Genomic DNA, 25,634 nt, shown 5'->3' on the forward strand with positions numbered 1-25,634 from the left:
CAACAGGCTACTGTTACACTTACTATTGGATGAAACAAAGAAATACTGCATTCAAACTGAAGACTGAAGATTCAGAAGATTCTGCTGGTTCTAAACCAACAAGTATTGCTGATCTAAACTGCAATAAAATCTATTGGCATTCAATACCAGCATTCGTAATGAACTGACAGAATGAGTGAATTTATTATAGAAAAACAGAGGTCATTGATTCTCATCCACATTTAAAGGATGTGTCTGTGTGCATACACTTTTATAAAGATATGCAAATATATAAACAAAGCCATGGATATGTAAAACCAAACATTTAGATTTATCTGCAAAAACATAATTACAATAAAACCCAAGAAAATACACTGAAATTTTGATTTAAAATTAAAATGATCACTAAGAACCATGTGACTATTATGAAACACAAAAACTCATTAAAAAGTAAAACATACCTGGTAAAAATTGGGCCAGAAAGTGCTAATTGCCAGTTCTGCTCTTTTCCAAGTAGTAGTCATAGATGTGTTCCAGACTGGGTTACCAATAGGTCCATCATTAACTTTCACGTATATATTCAAGGTGCCAGGGCTAGATCCACTCTTGCTCGAAACATAATAGTGGAAATCAATACAATGCGTATCGTTTTCTTTCAGATGGGGTAGCAGGAGGTGAGCTTTCTGTCCCGCAAATCTCCCAGATGTATTCACCAACATGAAAGAACCTGAAAAACAAAACCACTAGTTCAATTTCCTTATTTTATTTTTCTCTCTGTAATATGGAGATCTGTAATTAGAGGGTAACTTCAAAAAAATAACCATTTTTGCTTTGCTTCTACTAACGTGACAGTAATTTGTCCTTGGTAAGTATTTAATCTCAAATTATGTTAGAGAAGATAAAGATTCTTTTCCAAAGCAAGTAGAGTCTGTATTTTACAGTTAGACAAAGAAAGAGATGAACAAAAAACCCATTTAAGTGATCTACATGGTGCAGGATCAAAAGATGTTAAGAGATAATCAATTGTAGGTCTGAACTATCCAAGTATTTCTACATGCAAAGCCTACATTGGGTTTGTGTGGCAAAATTTTGCTAGTGGAGAGGCTACAGTTAAGCTCAAACATAACAGCCAGTCAATCTATGCTCTAAATTTCAGTGCCTATTAATGTGTTTCACTGAAGCATACTTTCAAAATAATCATGTTACAGAACAGATGTGCAACTATAGAGTTTGAATGATTGTAAAGAGACTATGTTAGAAAAATAAAACATACATTTAAAGACATTGATATTTCTAGATTGAACAAATCCAAAGGAAAGAGTTCTGTTCATACATATATTATGACATCACAGAAGAAAATAAAATTCAATATAATGTCTACTTTGGAAAGAAAACATACCAATAAAATATACAAGGTAATTTAAACCCTGCGTGCTTCAGAAAAGTCAAGAAATAGCTGTGCTATAGGTGCAAGCTATAAATACCTAAATGCTCTTATAAAAATATAAACACACATTTCTCAAAGTTACCAGAATAGTTTTTAAATTTTTTAAAATTTATTTTGATGGATGATGATACCTTGGAATTTCAATAAAATGCAACCTCTTAAGTAATTTCTTGAAACAGAGTGTAAATATTTAGGGAACCTTGGTCCAGACTGCACCTTTACCTTAAACAGATTTAACTATTCAATAATGAAGTTTTGCAGTTATTTTCAATTATTTATCAAACATAACAATATCAAACAAATTATTTTTCATTCTAGATAAAATAACTGAGTTTATAAAGTTGACAAAAATGGAAACGGTTGTGATACAAAGGAACCTGAGTATTTTACTTCCAAAAAGGCTTTAGTCTGTGCTGTTAGTTACCATTACATAGTGGGACAAATCCAAATTACTTATCATTAGTAATGTGAGTAGAAGGAAAAGAGTTTTAATTTTCAATTTAGCAGAAGGCAAGATTCACATGCTTTTCCATGCAAAGACTTATTTCTACAGAAGAATCATAGAATCATAGAACCATTTAGGTTCAAAAAAGATCTTTAAGATCATTCAGTCCAACTGTGATCTTAATGCTGCAAAGTCCACCGCTGAACCGTGTCTCTAAGTGCTCTCTTAGTGTACTTTGAAATATGGAAACAAGATAAGAACAAAAGTCTCCAAAAAACCTATATATTAGAACCTGCTGAGTAAAAAGCTACATTTTGACCAAAGACAACAAAAATTATTCACAGATAGATCTTCCTCCAGTCCTTTAACCACTTTTTAAACAAAGAGGTGCTGTATCCACAAAGGGTTTTTTCTTATTATTTATGTCTCTCCCCTGTCTTGCATTTCTAATTGAGATGGAAAATGTCACACATAACATGAAAGTTTCTGTCGGTCACAAAGCCAACATCCTTCCCTGTGAGGATCCTGAAGAGGATTCTTCACTTACACATGCTGCTCCACAGGCACTGCAGAAGTGACAAACGGCAACCCCTGCCCATCATTCTAGATGGAGCAGTCAAAGGGTGATAACCCTGCGCCTAACCTATTAGTACAAGGAAGGAATATTCTTTATCACTACTTTTCAAATGTGTTCACCCTGCTTCAGCTCGTCATGACAGTACATCATTTTCATACAGAACGTCCTATGTGGTTTTGATTTGTAATACAAACATCCCCAAATATTACAATGCAGAAAGAATCAAATTTACTTCTGCGAAGACATCGCAAGGAGAAAACGCCCATCTTTAACTTGTACAGAAGACAAAGTAGTGTCTGGTCTTTCCAATACTTTCTTCAGTATGATGGTTCCTAAGTTATTCATATATTAGTGTAGTGGTTTAGACCCAAGGAGGCACAAAAACCACACAGCTGCTTGCTCACTCTCTCCTTTCACTTTCTGGGGTGTGATGGGGAAAAGGTAACTGAGGGCCTCGGGGAAATCCCCAAGGAAAGGGAAGGGTCGCTCACCACTTACAGTACCAGGTAAAACAGACAACACCACTTGATTTGGGGAAGAAAACAAAATTAATTTAATCTGCCACCAACAGAAACAGAAGCAGAACAAACAGAAAACAAAACAGAGTAAGATGATGAGGAAAAGTCCAATCAGCCCTTTAAGACCTCTTCCCCCCACCCCTCCCCTCTTCCTGGGCTCAGCTCCCTGCTTCCAATATCTCTACCTTGTCCCTCCTTAACAGCACAGGGGATCTGGGAACAGGGATTGTAGTCAGTCCCTCACCCATGGTTCCTGCTTCTCCTTTCTCCTCAAGGGAGGAAGACTCCTCACATTCTTGCCCTGCTCCAACACAGGGTCACTCACAGGTGACATGTCTTCTGTGAACATCAGTTCATTCAAGGGCTTCAGTTCCTCTCCACCTCCTGTGTGGGTCTCCACTCTGGCCGGACTTCGGCCCAGCACAGTCTACTCCACAGCTGCCTTCTCACACAGTCTCAGTCCCACCGGGTGCAGTCACCTCTTTGCTGTGGGGTCCTCCTGGAGCTGCTGGTGGGTTTCCATCCTGCCACTGCCTTCCAGGGGTTGCAGGGGAAGACAGGCTGCCATCTCACCATGGGCTGCAGGGGAGTCTCCGGCATATCTACTCCCTCACTGACTTTGGGGTCGATGAGGTCATCTCCATCTTTTCCCACTCCTTCCATCTCCTGCTGCAGATTTCCCTTCTTAAATAGTGATGGCAGAGGCACCAGTTTGGCCTGGCTGAGGCCAGAGGTGGATCCAACGCAGAGCTGGGAAAAGTTTTGAGAACTCCTTACAGAGGTCAGCACAGCAGCCCCCTCCCCTATTACCCAAAAAAACCTCAGGATTCACGGAAATCCAACATATAAAGGTTGATCAAAGTATAAAATTCTCCTTTGTTGGAATTTCTGATCTTGTTGCTCAGTGCTCAACTAGGAAGTTGAAGGGGGAAGAAGGAATAGACACACAGACAGAACAAGAGCTAGTCCTACTATACTACTGTTCTAGGCGTCTGGAAGATCTCAGGTTGTAATGCGAGAGGCAGATGGTACAGAAGAGGTGGGCACAAGGTGGAGTGAAAGGAGGTGCTTGTGTTAGCAGGTAAAAGGACATGGTCTAAACAATAGTTGGAATAAAGCTTCATCCATACTCAGTATGCAGTGATCTTGTCCCCTCAGTGGGGGTGGGCTGAGTGATCTGTGCGGGTGGCCTGGTGATGTTGCCGGCAGCAGCAACATACTGCTTTTAACGCCATTTCCCCATCTTCATCACACAATAAAGTGTTAAAAATAAAATTCACAAAAAACATATTTGGGTACAAAGAGGAAGCAAAAAAAAATTAATTTAACCACATATCTTTACTTAGAACAGGCAGGAAAGAAACCAATATTCCTTCCATCACTTATTAGATTCCTCACTATAAATTAATTTCTTTGAATCTGAAAATGTTAACCCCTTAAAATTGTTCTAATTTTCTAAGTTATCAAAACAATACTTTAAGTATTAATTCACTAAAAATTTACTGGCAATGTTTTTTTAATATTACCACTGAGAATGCCATCGAGAAATGTCTGTCTTCTCTTAAGACAATTTAAAATTTCAAACCTGTATCTTCTTGATAGACCAACTAATTTTATATTCAATGCTGCTATGAATCCCATAGTCCTTGACAGAATAATATATTAAGAATGATTTAACTTACAGCACGCTGATTGATGTGGTATACATTGCACAACTGAACCGTGTGAAAAATTATTAGTGGCCTAAGGAAAGGAATACAGTCAGCCTATTTTGAAAATCTGTAACTCTTGTTGAAAGTAAAAAGTACAGAACAATGTCACTATAAACAGAACAAATTCTGCTTTCCTTTTTTTAAAGGAAGTCTTTAAAGAGAACTAAATTAAGCAGCAGTATGTCACTCAGGTGTACTGTTTTAGTTATTCTGCTAGAAAGTACCTGGTAAGCTCTTGCTAGTTCTTGAGGCAAGGAGTAGGACATAAATGCATCCTTTCAATTGTTTGACTAATCTATCATCTGAATCTCAGGAAATAAGACATCCAGCAGTGCTATGACAGGTAAACTATATCATTAAGGTTTATGAGGGCAATTTGACTTCCCAGTTGTGAAGGTCTCACCAACTAAAGCTTTTGGAAGTTGAAGTTTCCTCTGTTCCAATACACCCACAACAGCACCTTCACTCAAACAACTTTTAGCAGAGTTGAAAATCAAAAAGGGCATCCAGCCATCTAGCATAACTTCTAACCCCAGAGTTGACTAAGTAACGTGTAATAGCTTATGCATCAAACATAGTAACTTTTATCCTCTAGACAGTGTTTAAGGAAAATTTTCCTGAGGTAAGTAGGCATCTAGACAATGGACCCAGAAGTCTCAACTGGAAGATCTTGCTTTCAGAACAGACCAGACCAGACCAGACTTCTTGCACTAGAGACAACCCATGACTTGTTGCAGGACAATGAAATCTTAAAGTGTCTGTACATTAAGTTACCTAAAATCAGCCCGTTTAACATGCAGCCATTCAAGCTAACCAATGAAGACAAACTGAATCTAGATATATCTGGAATTTTACTCATCTTTGAAATTTCATGCTTTGCTGGAGGTACAAGACTGTGATCCGTCTGCCTGGCACTGCTTTTTTGAAAGTAAATGCATATATCTCTTCTTTCAGTGGGCTAGATGACATGAAATGTGCACATAAGAAATCTAATGTATATGTGAACACCAGCACATGGATAGATCTAAAGTTGTAAGTCATAGATGTTGAAGGGGTTTCACTAAGGTTAAGCAAAAAGAATACACGGATAATAAATTTCATGGAAACCCCAAATTGGTGCTTTAACCCTTTATTAGCCCTTGTTTTTGAAAGGCTGACACGTCATGAAGGAATTTAATATTTTGTTTGACAGTGTCTGTTTTTCCAGTCATGTGAACTCTGATAAAGATAACTCAGCTTTTACACCGAGTTTTACACTACAGATCTCCCCATAAGAAAAAGAAACAAAACAAACCCTAATATTTTTTAAAATTAAAAGGTATAATCATTAGACGGGAGTCATGATAAAAGCCATACAGTGTGTGTAACGAAGATAAAAAGGAATTTAATGCATTTTTTTAAAAAAAACTCCTCCCAACTGCAAAGTCATGTAGAAATTTTCAACTCTTTCTACTGTCATCTGTTAAATGGATTGCTGAATAATACTATGCCAGGTGGTTATATAAATCTAAAGCATATGGATAAAATCAATATACAAATACTTAATTTGCAAAAAAAAAAAAAGGGGGAAAAAAAATGCACAAATGAACAAACAAAAACTCCACAGCATACTTTCTTACAGTAGATCACTTCTCCAGAATAATTTGTCACATATTTGAGCACACGAGAAATACACACAAAAAATAACTGAAACTAATCACTAGTGTATCTACCTAGGAAACAGTGATCTGCCAGGAAATAGGGATGTAACAAGAAAACACATAATATTAGTATCAATTCAGTACTCATTCATAAGAAGACACATTAAGTGCACATATCACTATAAACATATTCCTTTCAAGTCATTAACTTTCCTAGATACATTTTCATGTTTAAACACATGGACGACGATAGCTTCCTCAGTCAAAAAAGTAGAAATGTGATTTACTTGGCTTGAGCACTTGAATCTGTGTTTAAGCACTACAAGCAATTCAATAGTTTGGAAGTACAGATTGAAATAAAATTGAGAATAAAATCTAAGGTAGCTGATGGAACTCAGCATCCATTAAATGGAGGTGTTTTTAATCCACAAACTTGCTAAATCATCCATATGTCATCATTTTACTTAGAAGGTTTAATTAACAAAGTGGTAAATTTGCCACAGTTGCTGTTGTTGTTTACAATTCCTCACTGCAAAATGTTTCATCAGCAATTCAGCAAATATTTGGTTCATTATTTGGTTCAAATATTTGGTTCATTAAAATATAAATTCTATGAAGACACAATACTTGAAAAATAGAATATAGACTAATACTGGTCCAGAGTACATGGGAAATCAAACATCCCAGTAATTCTCATTAGCATCAATGGAAATTTTCTGTGAAGTAATCACAGAGGAAAATGAAATTTTTAATATAAAAAGATGGCCAAAAGATTGTGTGACATGAGAACTGGGGGAAGAAAAATAGTATTTGCTTAAACAAAAAAAATCTGAAACTGGAAAAGCAACACACTGTCCTACAAAAATGATGGAAATGGCACAAGAGAGATTCTTCCAGTCACTTCTGCAAGTTTTCACCATGTCATATCACCTTTTTAAGAGATACTTTTTATACTTGGAATGTCAAATGCAATTAAATTGAATGCAGTATCATTTTTCATGCATGAAGAAAATGTGACTAGTGAGCAAACCCAGTTACTTTGATGATTTTTCACCAGTTTTATACATGGTTGAGTACAAACAATTAGTTTTTCTTCCAGACTGTGACAGCAGACATGGCCTGTATAGGTTAGACGCACAATCTGCTTGCAATATCATTAATACCATAATAAAAATAAATTTAAAAGTGCTAGTGTTTAACTTACTTAGGCATCAGTATTGGTTGATCTTGACTACCAATATTTGAAAAATGTGGTAAGTTAAGAAAGGCAGAAAGTTTGATTTTAAGAACAGATAATTTCTATATTTCCTTATTAACAAAACACTCTTTGGGTGCAGAAATATCTCTCTGTATGGCTAAAAGGTATAAAAAATGCTGTGATTATATAGGTACAATGAGTTATTTTTTATTAACAAAATTGCATTCCCTAAAAGCCAATCCTCTTGCCATCTATCACAAGGGGTAGTTATCTTTTACCAGTAAAATCCCTCTGTCTGTGATTACTGTGAGTGCCCAGGATTAAGTATATAATCATTGAATCATTTCGTTTGGAAAAGACAATTAAGATCATCAAGACCAACCACCAACCTCACACTGCCAGGCCCACCACAAAACTAAACCATATCCCTCAGCATCTCATCTATCCATTTTTTAAATATCTCTAGGGATGGGGACTGCATCACCTCCCTGGGCAGCCTGTGCCAGTGCTTATAACTTGGTGAAAAAATTCTTCTTATGTCCAATCTAAATCTGTCCTGGAGCAACTTGAGTTCACTTCCTCTTGTCCTATTATTCATTACTGGAGAGAAAAGATCGATCCTCATCTTGCTACAACTCTCTTTCAGGAAGTTGTAGAGAGTGCCCACCTCTCCCCACAGAGTTTTGTGTCTCCTCTCAGCCTCAAAGTATGTGACTCGAAGTATGTGACTTGAATATTTGATTATCCAAGATATTGGAACTCCCATGCTTATGCACATGAATTGCAAGGCTCAAGTATGATGGGTCTCCTGGTAAAGTCAATACATGTTCTTTCATTTATTATATTTTATAAACATGTGTATGGAACATCTTGGAAGTACTCCAGAAAGCAGAAGACCTGAATTTAATAACAGCTAGCCTTAGATTTTAATTCCTAAAGTTAGTAAGAAGAAGAGGTTTTGTATTCAACATTTTTTCCTACTGCTTACTAATTTTACAGTTTAAACAAAACTACATTTTCAGGCAACACTTTCCAGTCTAACACAGTCACATTCTAGCTTACACAGAATCTGTCAGTTAAAGAAGTCACTTCCTAGCGTAAACAGAATTGTACAGCATTACTAGAAAAACCTGCTAAAGCCTAAGCTGTGAACTTTTCACCTAGATAGAACTGAGCTTATGCTGAACTTTTTAGCCACATGAAACATGTGCAAATCAGAAAAATAAAGTAGTCACAACTCACAGCAGAAGCTGCATCCTTGAGATAAGGAAAGGAATGGCCCACCGGGAGACAAAGAGGGGATCCAATGAGGAACAAGACCCCAGACTCAAATTTTATTATTGGACCAAACCACTGTGAGAGGGGAGGGGAGCTTACGATTGTAAACGTGTAGTTGCCCAGAGACTTCTTTGTTCGAGGTCCCTTTCCAAAGACACTCAACTTCAGTGGTACGGTGGTACCACTCAATAAATTCATCTGACATATGTCATGTCAGTGACTTTGCTTTGGGAAACCAAGTGTGGAGACGGAGGGAAGAGGAAGCAGCTGAGAGTGAGTGTGTGTGAGTGTGTGTAACGAGTTAGAAGGGGCACCTATGGGCTTATTGAAGCGGCTCGCTGCAAAGGGATTCTGGTCCTGGCAGTTAAAGTCTTGGGCTGTGCATGTGTGACTCCTTGACTGGCATGTGAATGTTCGGGCAGCAGCTTCTCTTAACAACTAGTACTACACAAAGAAGTCGCAACTCCTGCTCAGATGCATCACTTCCAACTACCATGCCATATGCAACTGCACATAAATATCTGTGATGCTTGCACCACTGAACTGACATAATGAGGTGGGTCAAGATACATCAGTTGATAGTCCTCCCTTCACTGCCTTAACTTACATCCATCAGTTCTGTTCATTAACTTACAAAACATTATTGTCTCGGGTGAATTTTAAGCCTTGTTGAGCAATGTTTACTCACATTACATTCCATAATTTTAATCTTTAGTTATTACCCATTCTAAGAAACCCACGAATCACCTCAACTTTCAAGCTCTTTTACCTTCCAAATTTTCAACTACTAAAACTCTTGAAAAAAAAAATCTGTTAAATCATTTCATCATAAATCCTGTATATTGTTTGAAAAGATCAATCCTCTCCTACCTATAATGCCACCTTCATTTTAGCAGAATAACTAATAAGCCTAACAAGCTTTATAATTCTTTCATAAAATTTAATTATTCAAGTTCTTCCTCATCTCAAATGCATGGACACATCTTCCATTATTTTAGAAACTGTTTTGATCAAACACAAACATGAAATCACATATTTCTGAATCATGTCTTTCTGCAGTCCCTTTTCCAATAAGTAGTAATATCTTAAAAAATTGATTCTGATGAATGCTGTTTGGTTTAAATCCTTTTCAATATTTAAAGAATTTCAATAGTTAATGAATTTGACTATTCAGCCTATACTCTTTGCTCTGTTTCCTTCATGACAATTCTATGTTTTCAAACACTGCATTGATATTTTGAAGGCCACTTCTTATATAACTAATATTGCCTCTTTGCAATAAAAAAGCCAACATTGTATAGAAAGTCCATACACACAAAGTTCACAAGCTATTAGAAAAAATAACTGCACGTGGACAAATTCTGGAAACATTTGTCTAAAGTTTCAGATTCGACTTCTGAAGCAATCATTGCATTTCAGAAAAAATAGAAAGGAAAGCAAGAAAAGGCAAATTATACATATGGTAGAGTACATGATACATTATTTAATAAAAATAACCTCTGGTGCAGAGTTGACTTGAACATAAAAATATCAAGGTTATAGGTGAAAAAAAGGAACTGATGTGAGGAAGGATGGGATGGAAAGTTTTGATTCGTGACCCAGGATACACTCATAAGATTCATGACTCCAGGACAGGCAGATCCAGACCCAGGGAGATTTTTAAAACACAAAACTACCCAGCAGCATCTCCCCAGAACTGGAAAAGGCAAATTCAGGTTGAGTATTCTAGAGCAGTGAGCAGGTAGATATTTGAAACAATTCATTTAAATGAATTGAAATTATAAGACAATGTCGATCTTTCCAAAGTCTCCTTTACATGATGTAATACAAAAATGAATTTGATTCATTATCTACCCTCAAGCTTGATGAGAGATAGCCTTTAACAGATTTAGCATTTCTGAGACAAAGGTATGAAGTGTTCCCCCATATAAGGCTGTCAACTGTGGATACCCCCAATCCATAGCTCAAGAATAAGATCAAAGATCATTCTTTAAATATATATATATCCAAACTGGGGGAAACTATATATTGCACAGTATTTCCTCCATCTTCTACTGTTGATAAAGGACCGGAGATAGTTTATGCAAAAAAAAAGAAAGCCAACAGTACTGTCATACAGCTGGATGGTTGTTACGCAGAAGACGTTAAGTCTCTGTATCATGAACCATAAGTGCACTTAAAGAAAGAACACTGAAGAGAATATATTGGTCTGAATTAAAAATGCCATACAGAGTACTATGGAAGGGAAAACTAAAGCTCACAGTTTTTAATGTTACCTGCAGTTAAAGATCCTGTAAAATACGATGGCTTCCTCTTCTGTAAAATATGACAAGTTTCTTTGGCTTCAGCATTGTGAGTGTAGAATATTGCCAATTTGGAACAAAGATAAATTATTGCTGGGTTTGCATGCAACTTGAAGGGCGGGAAAAAGGGATTGTGTTTGAACTGTATTTACTCCACTTGTGAAGGCATCTGGAAAGATTTGCTTTGCTTTTTTTTTAAATAGGAAACTTGACTTGCCTGAATATAAGGCAAATGCAATTACAAGGCACCTCTGGAAGGCAGGTGCAAGCATGAGCAACAGAGACTCCAAGGAGTTGTGCTACTCCTCTTGCCCCTGGAGGACCACCTTAGATGCAGCCCAGCCTCAAGGCAGTAAAGCTTTACCACCACAGACTGGAGAAAGTTTCCTTACCAGTGTTACCCACTCGGAAAATCCACGGGCAGCGAACCAGCTAAGGAATACAACGGCTTGGGAAAGTGTTGGGTTTTGTTTTGGCTTTGGTTTGTTGTTTGTTTTGTGGTGTGTGTGTGTGTGTTTGGTTTTTTTTTCCATGGGAACCATGTTCCTTTTGAGCTTCAAAGATACAGGTTTGGTGCAGGATGACATTTTTCTTTGGTTTAATTTCTGTAAGATTCTTCATCTCATGTTTGGCCTAACACAATATGCTCTAGTAGCTTCCAATAGCTTCCATAGATAGTAAGAACTGTGCTACAAACTGTTAAAACAGTAAACTGATTTATAAAATGCACTCACAATAGAGATCCTTCCACAAATAGAACACAAAGTTTTCTTCATGTTCTCTCAAGAGTCCTCATGATGCAGTCAGCTGGATTTCTTTAAAGGTGGCCTAATACCTTTTACCAGCTATAACATTTTTTTAACTTTTATACTATGACTGGATCTCAAACATGTCAAAGCTTTGAGACAGACCTGTCTTCACCTTTTCCTTAAAGTTAACACACCAAAAAATACCAAAAGGGCTTTGAAGAAGAGATGTTTTATTAGAACATAAACTTGAACAAACTCTTCTGTCTGAAAACACAGAATCTTTCAGGTGATAGAGATAAAATATATCCATTTGAAAACAAATACCTTTTCTGCCCACCTGTGTCTTTGAAAAAAGGGCTTTTTACCTCCAAACCTCCCTTTCATACTAGCATTTTTCAAGTGCCTCTACAGTTTCAAGAAACTGTACTTGTTCTCCTCTGGGTCAACAGAAAATTCTTCCCTTGTTTCATCATCTCTGGCCTTGTTTTGGGTCTCTTCTGCATAATTCTAGGTAAACTCCCAGCATGCAAGCTCCCCAGCCAGCATATCTCTTACTACCTAGTCTTCTATGGAAAAACTTCTTCCATGGCCAGATGCTACCAAAGAAGAAACTCCCCTCAAAGAACTGTCCCTGACCAAAAAGCATGCAGTTACCAACCATGGTCTTATGACAGCACACAACGTGCACACAAAAAATAATTTTAAAAGACACCTTGAACCATAATCTCATGTGTCACGCACAGAATAACAGTATGTGCATGAAGAGGTTTTTTTGCATGTTCCTTCCATCTTCAAAGAAATAATATGAAGTTTCCAATGAAATAAAACTCATTAAGTACAAAGGTTCTTTTCCTGCCCCTGAGGGCTACACTTACAGATTCCCAATACGGAACAGCTCCACCAGCTGATTCCTTAGCCTATATGCCTACAGTGAGATTGGAAGAGGTCTGCCAGACACATCTACTACATCTATCCTAAAGAAATTAAGGAAAATAAAAACATAAGATTCAGTAAATAAAAGATTAAATGCTAGGAACAGAAATAGTAACAATCAACATAGTAACAAACAAGTCTGACTGACAAAAAGCTTGGTTTTACAGTTGGAGGAGATTGCAAACATTGCTGAAAAAGATCGCAGCTAAAGATAAAAAAGATTTCTATAACGTGCTTAACCTAGTAAACAAACTGATTAATGCAGCATAACAGAACACATCAATGTATTAAAAGCTGAGTAACTGAAGCAACACGTAGTGAAGAAATCCCAGTAAAAAAGGGATGAGGTTCTGCTAGAGGGATTCTCTTTGGATCACCATTAAATCAAATGCTAGTTCTTTAACAAGGACATAACAACAGATGTAAATTGTTTCTGTGAAAAATTGTAAGGATAAAAACACTGGCAAAACAGCCACAAGTGTCCAAGTAGCCAAATCACAGCTACTCTCAGGTCCCAGGCCGAGTCCTTCTGTCCCAGCCTGACAGATATAAGGCTGCTGCAGCATCATGTCCCCACATCCAGCTGATGGTGAGGGTTCCCAACACAGACAGACATACCCACAGAGAAAGGCCTCACAGATCAAGAATAGACAGAAAACCGGTCCCTTTACTAGCATCCCTCTAAAGACGTAGAGCACTCACAAAGAGCTTCACTCTGTTCCTCCTCTCCAGCTAATGGGCACTTCAGTCTGCTAGAGGAACTTACATCCTGCTCCTCACCAGGTGCCAGCCTCCAGACTCAGCAGCCCCTGACTTTCATGGTCCCACACCAGCTGCTGGCACTCAAATCTTTTCTACTATGCAGTGGTTAACCTGGTTTGAAGTTCATGAGCATTCATACACAAATTGAAGATGGGAGTGTACCCACACGCAAGATGGTTAGAAATAGGATTTAATAATAACACAGGATAGACTTCAGTGATCAAGCATCAGGCACAGTGACAGCAGCATACTGAGTGATCAGCTATTTACACTTGATGAGCCTCTTTTATTCCTCTATCCTTTTTCCCATGCTTGCCCTTTTCCAATACAACTTTACTCTGGCCTTTGCTCCCCATATTAACAGTTGCACACGTAGTGGGGGCAGCAAGCAGAACTGCATGATTGCCGCTTGCCTAACAACTTCCATTCTACTCTAACATGGCATTCAAAGTATAAGACATTTATCTTCAGTGATAATAGAACTATCTGTAAAACTAAGCAGCACATGTCAACAATTAACACTGTAGTCCAGAAAGCTTCCCTCCTTTTCTAAATACATTCTCTTTGCTGCTCCACCAATAACATTAATCGTTATTTCTGTAAACCGTTCAACCATGCAATTGAGCATTGTAAGAAACAATGCTCCAGGGATAAGCAGAAATCAGCTTTAACATGTTTCAGGTGAGCTTCTGGGGTAAAGCAGTTACTCTTCATGTAAAAGCTTTGGGGAAGAAAATCTAATAAGGGGGGTGGAGGTGGGAAACACACAATATGGGTTGATCCTACGTATTATCCTTGTTGAAAAGGGGCATCTCCAAGAACAGGGTTAAGTGCTACTGGTGCTCTTCTCTCTTCCCAATGGCATGCTGAAAGGTTTGTTAAACACAGAGGTTAATACAAAAAGCTTCTCAAAGCCCAAGGACGGTGAGCTTTACAACTTTTATAGAAATTCAATTTTGTTTCAGCTTTAGGTTGCTAGGTTAACGTTTGACTAATGATCATACCTATGTGCACTCTTCCAAATTTTAGATCAACCCAGCAAAAAATGATTTTTCATTTAAAAGTAGACTGTCATACTTTCTTCATATAGTATTCTCTGGAAAGCATACTGACATGTGGCTGATTACCAACTGCTAATAAGGAAAATTGTCATCACAATACTATCAGGTTTATAAACTTCTCCTAAGGTGTTCTAGATTAGTATCTGCAGTAATATAGCACATGCAAATGACACCCATCTTTTGAATTCCATTTAAATGACAGTTTGTCACAGACCTGTAAGGCAGAAACAAAAACACTACTGTACTACTCCTATACTATACTACACTACTAACTATAATACTACTATATTGCCCATGATGCTAAATCTCACAATACAGAGCCTTCTAAAATACTGACATATCAGTAATTTTAGAAGTATAATAGCCTCAAGGGGCATTCTGTTACTGGAGTACTTTACTCCTGGTTTCAGAAGTATTAATATAACTCCCAAGAAATATACCTCATCTATCAAAGAGTTGGGTAGAACAAAACCACAAAAAAGCAACTCCACAGGTCTACAGTGGACTACAACGTAGTGTATAATACACTCTTTTCGATCAAAACAACCATCTTTTTCTCATTTACTTAATCAATTCATCTGAAAGCTCCTTTAGTACGGTCTGTATATAGCAGACGTGATGCTACATACAGTCCACATAAGTCCATTTTACTTTCATATAAAAAAATCACCTTTCCCTAAAAGATTTTTTTTTCTGAACTGAAATATTCATTGAAATTACAAAACACTAGTGGGCTTTTGTCCCAGTTAAACTACAATTTCTTTTAGATTAGCATTTACAGCATTTTTCCTCCATAGAAACACTTCAGAGACCTTAGGTAAGACTTGCTGAGTAAAATTTTAAGCACATTAGCTGAGAAACAACAGAACGGCTCAAGACCTCTATTCTCAAGCTCATGTCCCCACAGGAAGGCACTGTGTTTTACCAACATAAAGGCACTCGTGCGCCATAGCAACTACATGCAAGTTTAAGCCTTAATAGAAAAGTTACTGCACTTTTCATAGCCTAAGTTTTACACTTTAGATAATCTACTTTTTATTGCCTCATAGCAATCAGTCTGCACAATCAACCTATATTATAACAATATGAAAGCTATAAATTATATAATAGCATATGTAATTGGGGCTGTTACTTCACTCCTTAAAAAACTCAACAAAACAAAAAACTCCACCACCATCAATTCAAAATCTGCTTTTGAAATGGAATTTAATTCTGGTCTACACCAAGATTTATATATGTGTATATGCATCTGTCAGCTTGGAACATTGCATTAGTTGGACTTACTCTATACAGGAATTACAGACCCATTACATCTCCACTCCTGGATTTCTTTATCTTTTTTTAATGCACTTAGGCCTTCATCACAGAAGCAGCCGACAGCATTTTTTACAAATTGATATATAAAGCCATATTTCATTTAGCTTTTCTCCTCTTAGGGATTCTGCTACACTTAGCAATGACAGAGAGAAAAGTGACATATAAGAGTTTAGATTTCTTTATACCTACCCGATTTCCAAATTCTAAAGCAAGCAAAAAGTACAGAACTATTTGTTATCCAAGGTCTAAGGGATTCACCATATGACAAATCAAAAAACAAAAAATATTTGAAGATATAAGGATTGTACTTGCTTAAAGAACACATTTAACTACTACTTCTACTAATTTAATATCTCACCTGTTAAATAAAACTCTTCTGCCATCCTAGGAAGAAAAAAGCCTTAATTTGTGTATTTTATTCTAGCCCTGTTAATCAGTAGAGTACAATCTATTTTTAAAGGCTCTTGTCTAGAAGACATTACATCACAAATAATGACGTCACAAATAATTTTTGATGTGGTCACATAATTTGTGACCTGCTGTGTGGCCTGCCAGTTGATTTGTGTTTCATCAACAAATAATACCCTTCACTTGGGCAAGAGGAAGACTTTCCAAAGCCATATGTACACTGATAAAAGTGGGATTTTCAGTTCTGTAGTGGTTTTGTCTAGGCCAGATTTCAGTAGTGGGGAGCTACAGGGGTGGCTTCTTTAAACAAAGAGGGAAAAAGTCGCTGTGCAGTTGTTGAAATGCAGCAGCAACAGGGAGTGAGAATGTGAAAACATCTCCACAGACACTAAGGTCAGTGGAGAAGGAGGGAGAGGAGGGTGCTTAGGCACTGGAAGAAAGATTCCCCTGTGACCTGTGGTGCAGCCTATGGTGAGGCAGCTGTGTCCCTGCAGTCCTTGAAGGCCACCGGGGAGCAGAGACCCACTTGCATGCTGTTAGGAACTCACGTCAGAGTGGGTGGATGCCTGAAGGAGGCTGTGACTCGGTGGGAAGCCCGTGCTGGAGCAAGTTCCTGGCAGGACCTGGGAGACTGTTGGGAGAGAGGAGCCCACGCCAGAGCAGGTTTGCTTTCAGGACTTGTGATTCTGTGAGAGACTCAGGCTGGAGCAGTCGTTACCTGAAGGACTGTTCTCCCAATGGATGACCCATGTTGGGGCAGGGTGTGAGGAGCTGCCCCCATGGGAAGGACTCATGTTGGAGAAGTTCATGGAAGACTACCTCCTGTGGGACTGACCCCACAGTGTACCAGTGGGAAGTGTGAGGAGGCCTCCTCCTGAGAAGAAGCAGCAGCAAATCCATCTTGTAATGAAGTGACTGTAACCCCCATGCCCTGCACCACTGGGGGAGAAGGAGGGAGATTCCCAGGAAGAAGGAGGGATGGGGGAGGTGTTTTAAGATTCAGTCTTATTTCTCAATTTCCTTCTGTTTTGATTATTCATTAATAAATCAAACTATTTCTCCCCATGTTGGGTCTGTTTTGACCACGATGGTAATTGCTGAGTGATTTCCTGTCCTTATCTCAACTCACAAACCTCTCATTATATCTCTCTTTCCCCTTTCCAACTTAGGAAGGGGAGTGGTAGAATAACTTGGTGGGCATCTGGCATCCAGACAGGGCTAAAACTACCACAACTTATTCTTTTAAAGAGACTTTTCCAAGATCTAAATGGAATTGGCTTTAAGTCTTGTACTACTATAGCTGTTTGGTATGTCCCAATTAGTCTCAAATTGTACCCACCTTAAATATGGAGAAAACATCCCTAAATCATTTAACCAGGGTACATAATGAAGTTAACATACTTGTTCGATGGAACTATATATCCTTCTTTTTTTTCCTGTGCAGTCCCATAGAGGATACTGTTCAGTATACCTATTTTCAAGTTTTAGTCTGCCAGACAGACATTAAAGATACAAATTTGGGCCTGATTCATTACTGAAATAAGACCTCCAGTTTCCATGACTCACAATCCCAGGAACTCGATTGTCATTCAAGAAAACAACAGGGTAGGGTTTTCTTCCAAGAAGGAAAGTATAAGACTCTAATTAACACAAGGGCTTAATGATGTGCTTAAGTACCATTCAGGAAAGTACTAGACACTTACTGAATTTGCCTTCAACAGGATTAAAAATCAAGGAGGTACATGCATAATGCTTCTACATGATGCTTCTCAGAGTTCTGAGTTCACAGTATCACAGGAATCTGACATTTCACAACTTACTAAAAAATTGTTAATTGAAATACCATTGTATTCACATATATATTTTTTTTAAAAAATACCTGTGTGATGCAGAAATCCTAGAAACAATTTCATGAGAGCTAATTTGTCAACAAAGTACAGTAGCTAAAGGTGGCAATTTAGAAGCTTTAAGCTGTAAAATTATATTGGCATACTCTGTTGATATACTGTGCATATCAGCAGAGTATCTGAACTAACCCTTGCCTGAGAAAGAAGTGCTAATTAATTCAGTAAAACTCAGACTCTTAATTCCTGAAACTACTTTTTCCTATAATATTTAGGCATTTCTCAGCAGACCTGTATTTCCCAAATTACCTAGAGCAAATGAACCATGCAGAAACATGTTCAGCACCATTCAGTATCGTGTTTTCAGCTCAGTTTTATATTAAGGGTGGCTGGTGGTCCATAAGAAAAGTTAAGGCTTGGTAGCAGTGCTCAAGTCAAAAGAGTTTTTACAATATTGATTTAAATTCTTGAAAATTTTTTCAACTCCATAATTTAATCCAGATGTTAAATATTAAGGCATGTGAATGATTCTGAAGGGGGAAGACGGATAAATGTTTACTGTGAAAGGGGAATGTGCATTTACTCACATTTTAAATATGCATCAAGATAAAGCAGAATCAAACAAATCAAATAAAAAGAGAATAAACGTTCTGCACTTTTCTTCTTCATTAACTTTGTCTTACCTAAAAAGCTTCTAGGCTGAAACTTGGGCAGGAAAGCAGAAACTCTTAGACTTAACTTCATATTAGTCAAACAAAAACTAGGGAATTATTAAAAAAGCAATTTTTTTCATCATCTCACCCTTTCCTGCATTAATTTTAGCCTGGCATCTTCATAACTTATTCTGTTCCTCCATGCTCCCTATGGTCCTCAATGAGGCTTCTGGGGTGTCTCCTGAGCAAGGCCCAGGCTGCCATTTGCGGTTACTTCTCTATCCTTTGCCTGCTATGGCTGCTCCTTGCCAAGCTGGGCCTGGGTGTGGGGAGCACAGAGGCTTCCACTGGGGACATATCCCTCAACAGAAAGAGCCAGCAATCAGGAATCCAAGGCAGGTTCAAACACTCCTGCCAGGAGGGAGCACAGGGTTATCCTGAAAAAACATGGATTCTGACCCTCAAAGTCCATCCATTGTGCCCACAGGGCCCTTAACCTAGAGCTCAGACCAGGAAAGACAGCAACACTAGGTGGCACGTTCACTGCCAGCCCCTTACTCATCCTTCCCTGCTCCTAGGTGTTTACAAATGTTCTGCTAACTCCTTTTTTTTAAATTAAAAAATTCCCACTTCAGCTCTTTCTTTCACGTAATGCTTGTTGTGATGCTACTGAGTGGCATGAAGCGTCCTCTACCAACCCACCCACCAGAGCCACACATCCCTGCTGCAACTCTCTGCAGCAGGGAGATTAATGCTGACCATGGCAACGACAGCCACAGCCAGGTTTTACTACAAATATGCCTTAATGCTTCAGCCTGTCACTCTTCATTAATGTGTTTTACATCAACAGTTTCGTATTTCTTCCTCCTTAAAATTAAGAGCAAATTATTATGTACGAGCAGGCAGCTTTCAGCTAAGCCTTGTATCTAGGTAACCATGAAAACAAGCTGTGTAGTCAATAGTTTAGGTGTAGGTATGTCAAACTCCTCTCAAAGTAATGGTTCTGTATTTTTATTTATATTTATTTAACAAAAAAAATCCATTTCCAAATAGACTTATATTTGTTGTGTCTGGTTGTAGGTTAGTTTAAGTTTGACTAAGATAGGATTTAAAGTCTCGATTCCCTTAAATATTCCTTCCTTGCCTGCAAACATGAACAATTTTAATGTATCTTCTGAAGTTCTACAGATCTTTTTTGGTTTTATTTTCAAAGCCTGTTTCACATAACCAAATAAGCTATACTTCAACAGCATTCTATGAGACAAAAATCTTCAGAAATATTATAAAACATTAGCATAATGGATCAGATTAAAATATTAAAGAAAAATTAAAATCCTAAAAAGAATAATTGCTAGACTCAATTATCTTTTACAATATAATAAATACTTTGTGTTTCATTCAGACTACAGCTTGATGTCAAAAGCAAGAATGCAAAACATAGTGACATAAATTCCTTTTTAGGCAAGTAACTAAGCTTTACTTGAGACACTGTACCATTTGTTTTCTCTCATCTTATTCGTCCCCTTCTTATTATGCCTAATATAATTATTTTTCCTAACATCATTTTGGTTTGATTCACCAAAATCAAATTTGCAACATTGTATCTCCTTCTGGAATTTTTGCTGTGACCCTTTGAAGCGTGGCTACCTTACTTTTGCAAATATTTTCAACTGTTTTAGTGGTGAAATAAATTTTAATGATTTACCTGGCATCAGCCCAGGAATAATTTGCCAAGAAAATTGTATCAGTTACAGAATATACTCAAACTAAAAACTTCACTTATAGCCTGGATTTTTTTTTTCAATTGGCTACTATTACAAGCCATATCTACAGTTCTAGTATTTAGACAAGATAAAAATAACATAGCCCCCATTCTTCAGTGTACTTTGTGTATGTTAGTACTTTGTATAGGAACATCCAAACTCCACACTATATATTCAAACTAAAATGGGGATGGATTTGAAAAAAATATATAAATTGTTAGATACAGGACCATAAGCACACTTTTAAAAGTTACTTTGGCAGTTGAGTTGTTTTTAAATAGAAGCCAGCTTTGCCAGCTTCCTTAAGAGTCCTAAGCCTCTTCTTCACAAAAGTTAGAAAATAAACTATAAACAAAACACCTATTCTCTGAGGCACAGTGAAAAGTCTAGATCCTCAGGCAAACCAGATTTTTTGCTAAATCTGTTGGATTAATCTGAACATTTGTCATATTTTCCCAAGTCATCTGTCTTTTCTTCCTTCTCATAACCTGATGAACACAAGAGCACAGTTGAGAACGGTCTATGGAAAAGTGAATGTACACTCAGTTGGCAGATGTCAGCAATTGTTTCACACGTTGCACAGTTATGGATTTACAAATTCAGAAACTAAGATTTAAGAACAGATTGAAAACATTTTAAATAACATTCTTCTAAGCATATTTCTTGAGGTATAGGGATATTTTAAATATTCTAGCATTCTTGCTGAGACACAGAAGTTGCTATGTGAAGTACAACAGCAGCTATATTACTGAATGCTGTTTATGCACAGAATGAATTGTCATGCTGAAGAAGCTATGCACCACTGTTTGCTTTGTTTAAAGCTTGCACTAACTTTTGTAATGAAAAAAGCCTGTTGAAAATTCATCCTCTTTTTATGCTTTTGTGTAAGTCTCTAGAAATAGAAAGGAGGTTTTTAATCATTATAAATGTATTCATTTTTAAAACAAAGAAAATTTTTCAGTTAGGCAGCAACATCACCTGTTTCATAACACTCAAACTGGATTTTTTGTACAGACTGTAACCTGACAGACTTTGCCTTGTGATGAACAATCAATAGATAAATGCATCTAGGCTATTCCTACTCTTTGCTCATCATTCTGATAAAGCTTGTCATGATATAGGAGGTAAGACTCACTATGCTTTAACAGAATGTAAGTTAATTTCCTGAAAGAATAATGTAACACAGATTTTTTTATTAAATCCTAATTACTTCTACTCTATTTTCACTTCAGTAGGTGGACTGGCTGGTATCATTATTGTAATGGAGGTCAGCGAGAATGAATCAGTCTAGTCTTACAAATATACTGCTTCCTCTCATCTTTTTATAAGAGTCTGTCATCTTTTCTTATACTTCAGTAATAAAATTCAGAGAGGTCATACTAAGAAAGTGAAAAAGCAATGACTGAAAAGTGTCAATACCTTTTGAAAAAACAAAATCTTCACCCAGAGCTTCATCTAGTTGTAAGGGGTGGTAACAGTCTTAGTATGAAATAACTTAACTTTCAGTCTGATCTGACAGATGAGAAGAATGTGTCACAAATCTCCTTGGTTTGTAAAAAGCCAAGGGCAAAAATTTGGAATGCATTCTGACAATAGAAGCACACAGGAATAACTGTGGAACTTCTGTTTTTGCTTGAATACTATTTTTTCCTTACACAAATATTTTAGAACAGAAAAAAAAGATCAGCACTAAAACTAACTTCAATGATTACAATTTATAAGCCAGATTTAAAAATCTTTACACTTGATTAGAAAAATTGCTGTCTTGAAACCCCTGAGTGAACTTTTAATCAACAGTAGCCATAACTACTGTTGTCCTATCCTTCAGAACAAAAAGTGAAGAGGGAAATAAAAGCCTAGGAAAATAATAAAATCCTATAAAACCTAATTCCTTTAAGAACTATAGCCTGTAAAACCTCTTTAATTTTATAAAAAGCTAGGATTTTTAAGAGAGGATGGTTTATTTGAGTGTAGCCTGTTCATTATATTATTAACAAGTACTGATGTTTATTTCACACGTACAAAAACTAGTTTAAGATTCTCACAGTTTATATGCCTTTAAATTTCTGGGGTTTCTTGTTCTGCCACATTCTACCTAACTTCTTTACTCCATCAGGGATGCTAATCTCATTAATCTCTTTGGTTTGCTCCTGACCATCTCCCTGTGTACCTTCCCTCTAACTCAATATTTAACAACCCAGCCCCTTTCTTCAACTAAATCAATTTGAAAGGGCACTCAATATATTAACAGGCTAAAGAAGTTAATTGTTGAATTCTGCTGTTTCCTCTGCCTTGAATTGTGCTTCCTTAATTTCTGTTAATGGGGGCCACAGCTACCATAATTTCTAAAGCGATAGGTGGATCATATATATATAAGCATTTATATTGCCTGGTTTGTCCCCAACCACATGGGTATCAGGAAGATTGCTACAAGGTAGATGGAGCCTTTGAACTTAATTAGAAGTGAAACTCAGAAAAGAGCAACATATATCTGATCTTAACACACAATCAGGGTCTTAAAGCTATAGAAAGTATTTGCATCCATACATCTACCAGTTATCAACTATTGATGATGTGTGCTACACTACACATGAAAAGCATTCTTTAGATGAACTAATTATCATCCTGGATTAAACAACAAAAATAGTACTTAATACCTTTAAAATTGGAAGTGGCTTTCTAACAGATGGGAGAACAGTGGGTGATTCAAATAACACTACTTCAGTTATTCTCTGTAGCATACTTTTTGTTTCATGGCAGCTAAAAAATTTTTAAAATGGTATTTTTAAAGAGTAATATGATAGTCCAATCCATTTAAAAAAAAAACAAAGAACAAAAGAAAAAAAAAGAATCTGAAGGAAAAAAAAATCTGAAAACACTGAAGATTTTCTAAGATGTTCGTGAAAATGTTGCTTGAGGGTTCTCAGATGCCCAAGGAAATCATTACTAGGAAATTACATTTTAATCAAGCATGAGGAGGAAAGGAGATAGTCTTTTATTCTCTACAACAATATAACACATGCTTAAACAGTTAGAAAACATTTTTTGCACTTCAAGAGGCCATATTCCCAGAAATAACTGAGATTCTCTAATATTTAGCTTATATCCACCGGGAGATTGAAACTCATGTTTTCCCATAACTTACTTTTTATTGCAATTTTCTAGCATAAAACTTGCCGATGCTGTGTTATTACTTTCCATCTGTCTCAGCTAGGCCAGCAATTACAGACTAGTTATCTTTCCTTTTACACTACTCAACTTTGGTTAGTAAGGTTACTAAGACCTACAGAAACCTGCAATCCTCCCCCACCTTTCTTCTTTTTTATTTTTTTTTTTAATTCTCTTAGGAGAGATGGATACTTAGCACTGTAATTACTTAACAATAGCTCTGATACTTAAGTAGCACAGATAAGTAGTATTTTAGGGTTGGATGTGTCATGAAAGCTCAGTTAATATAATCATAGAATAATATAAACATTCACTATTTTTATAAAATAGTTGGCATCTTAATAGAAAATCTGGTGGAAACAAGTCTCCTGAACAAGTCTACTAAAAGCTCTACAATTTATACATTTTTTTCTCATCCTTCTGCTTTGTTCTTCCATAGATCTTCACACAAACATTTTGCAGCTTTTAGCCTCAAAATATTCTGACAGATCCTAAGCTAGAAGAGATTCCCAAGTCTTGCAAATTCTCACCAAAGATGCTGAAAAACGTGACTAGTGCCCACATACACCTACATGGTGACTTGGTCTCTAAAATCAAGACTTAAAAATGGAGACTTAGACATTTTGTAGCCCTTCAAAAGCAAGATGAATCACAAATCTCTATCACCTGGTAATACTTAGACATTTTTTAAAACATATTTTGTACCATTGGCAAGTAACATCAGAATACTAATGTTCATAAATGACTGCAAAGTAAAATAAATCTGGAGAGAAACTCTCAAATTTGGAGCACTTGACAAAATGCTATGTATCCTGAGAAAGGCTGAAGAGATATAGCTCTGACTTTCTGAAGCAAAATTAAAGAATGAAGAACTTTTGTCAGCCTTGCACTAATACAAAGTTCACTTGAGTCAACTGTGAGCTGGAGCTCACTGAAGTGAGAATGACATGCAAGATTTGAAGCCACATCAACATGTCTGTCATTTTACTCAGGGGTACCCGCATTGCTTCTAGTACATCTCTTTAGAGTAATTGCCCAGTGTTGAAAGCAAAAAATCAATTATAAAAACTCTGTATTTTACCAATGCCTCTTTCATTAAGGTTGCTTTTTATTTCAAGGCAAATTTTAGTTAACAGTGGACTGCAGACTTTAAGTTAGCACCAGCGTTTTAGAGTGGAATGTAATAACAGGTGTCCTGTGAGAAATCACGAACTAGTCTAAGTATCTCCCAGCTTTATTTCACACTCTGACACTGATTCATTATCTGATACGAGTCACTTAACCTGCATAAATCAGTTAGACTACCTGTAAATTATGTGGGATACCAGACAAGGCCTCATGGTTGTTTGGAGGTGTTACTAATTTCTGGAAAAAACATTTTACATTCTTTTATAAATAGGAGTAAAATTTTATTATTGCTGGCTAACAAGAAATTATCTTATGAGAGGGCATCTCTATGTGCCATTTGAGGTTATTTTGCATGATAAATGACTCTCCAAAATAGTCATCAGATGTGAATGTTGCTTTTTTCAGTCCCTGACTTGCTTTTCAATACTTAAAAACTTTTGCACTAGGTATGCAAGAAGACAGGCATGAAACATGGACAGTAATTGCCATTTCACACAGAATTGAAACAAAAATGGGGAGATAGTATCCATAAAACCAAGATGGAGTTAATTTTGCTCTAGAAAGTAAAACAAATGACAGCTTTCTAGTCATGATTACTAAGTCTTTGATTAATTTTCTTGTTTCCCAAAAAGTCGAACCATACTCACTGTGTGATACTGAGTCCAGATACTTAGTTTAAGGCATACTATTATTTATGTGACAGGTCTGTTAAAACTAAGCTCACTTGAAGTTGTTTATATGTGTTTGACTA

General features: G+C 36.9%; 1 protein-coding gene across 7 annotated transcripts in view; it reads right to left on the reverse strand.

Moving 5' to 3' along the window:
* Nucleotides 1-25,634, reverse strand: part of PTPRM (protein tyrosine phosphatase receptor type M) — a 485,902-nt gene that overhangs the window by 329,446 nt on the left and 130,822 nt on the right. For all 7 annotated transcript variants that reach the window (XM_061994840.1, XM_061994837.1, XM_061994836.1 and 4 more), the window contains exon 3: nt 441-706. In XM_061994840.1, coding sequence (XP_061850824.1) covers nt 441-706 — 266 coding nt within the window. The remainder of the gene's footprint in view (nt 1-440; nt 707-25,634) is intronic.

This window comes from Colius striatus, chromosome 4 (assembly GCF_028858725.1).
Source record: "Colius striatus isolate bColStr4 chromosome 4, bColStr4.1.hap1, whole genome shotgun sequence".
NCBI lineage: Eukaryota > Metazoa > Chordata > Aves > Coliiformes > Coliidae > Colius > Colius striatus.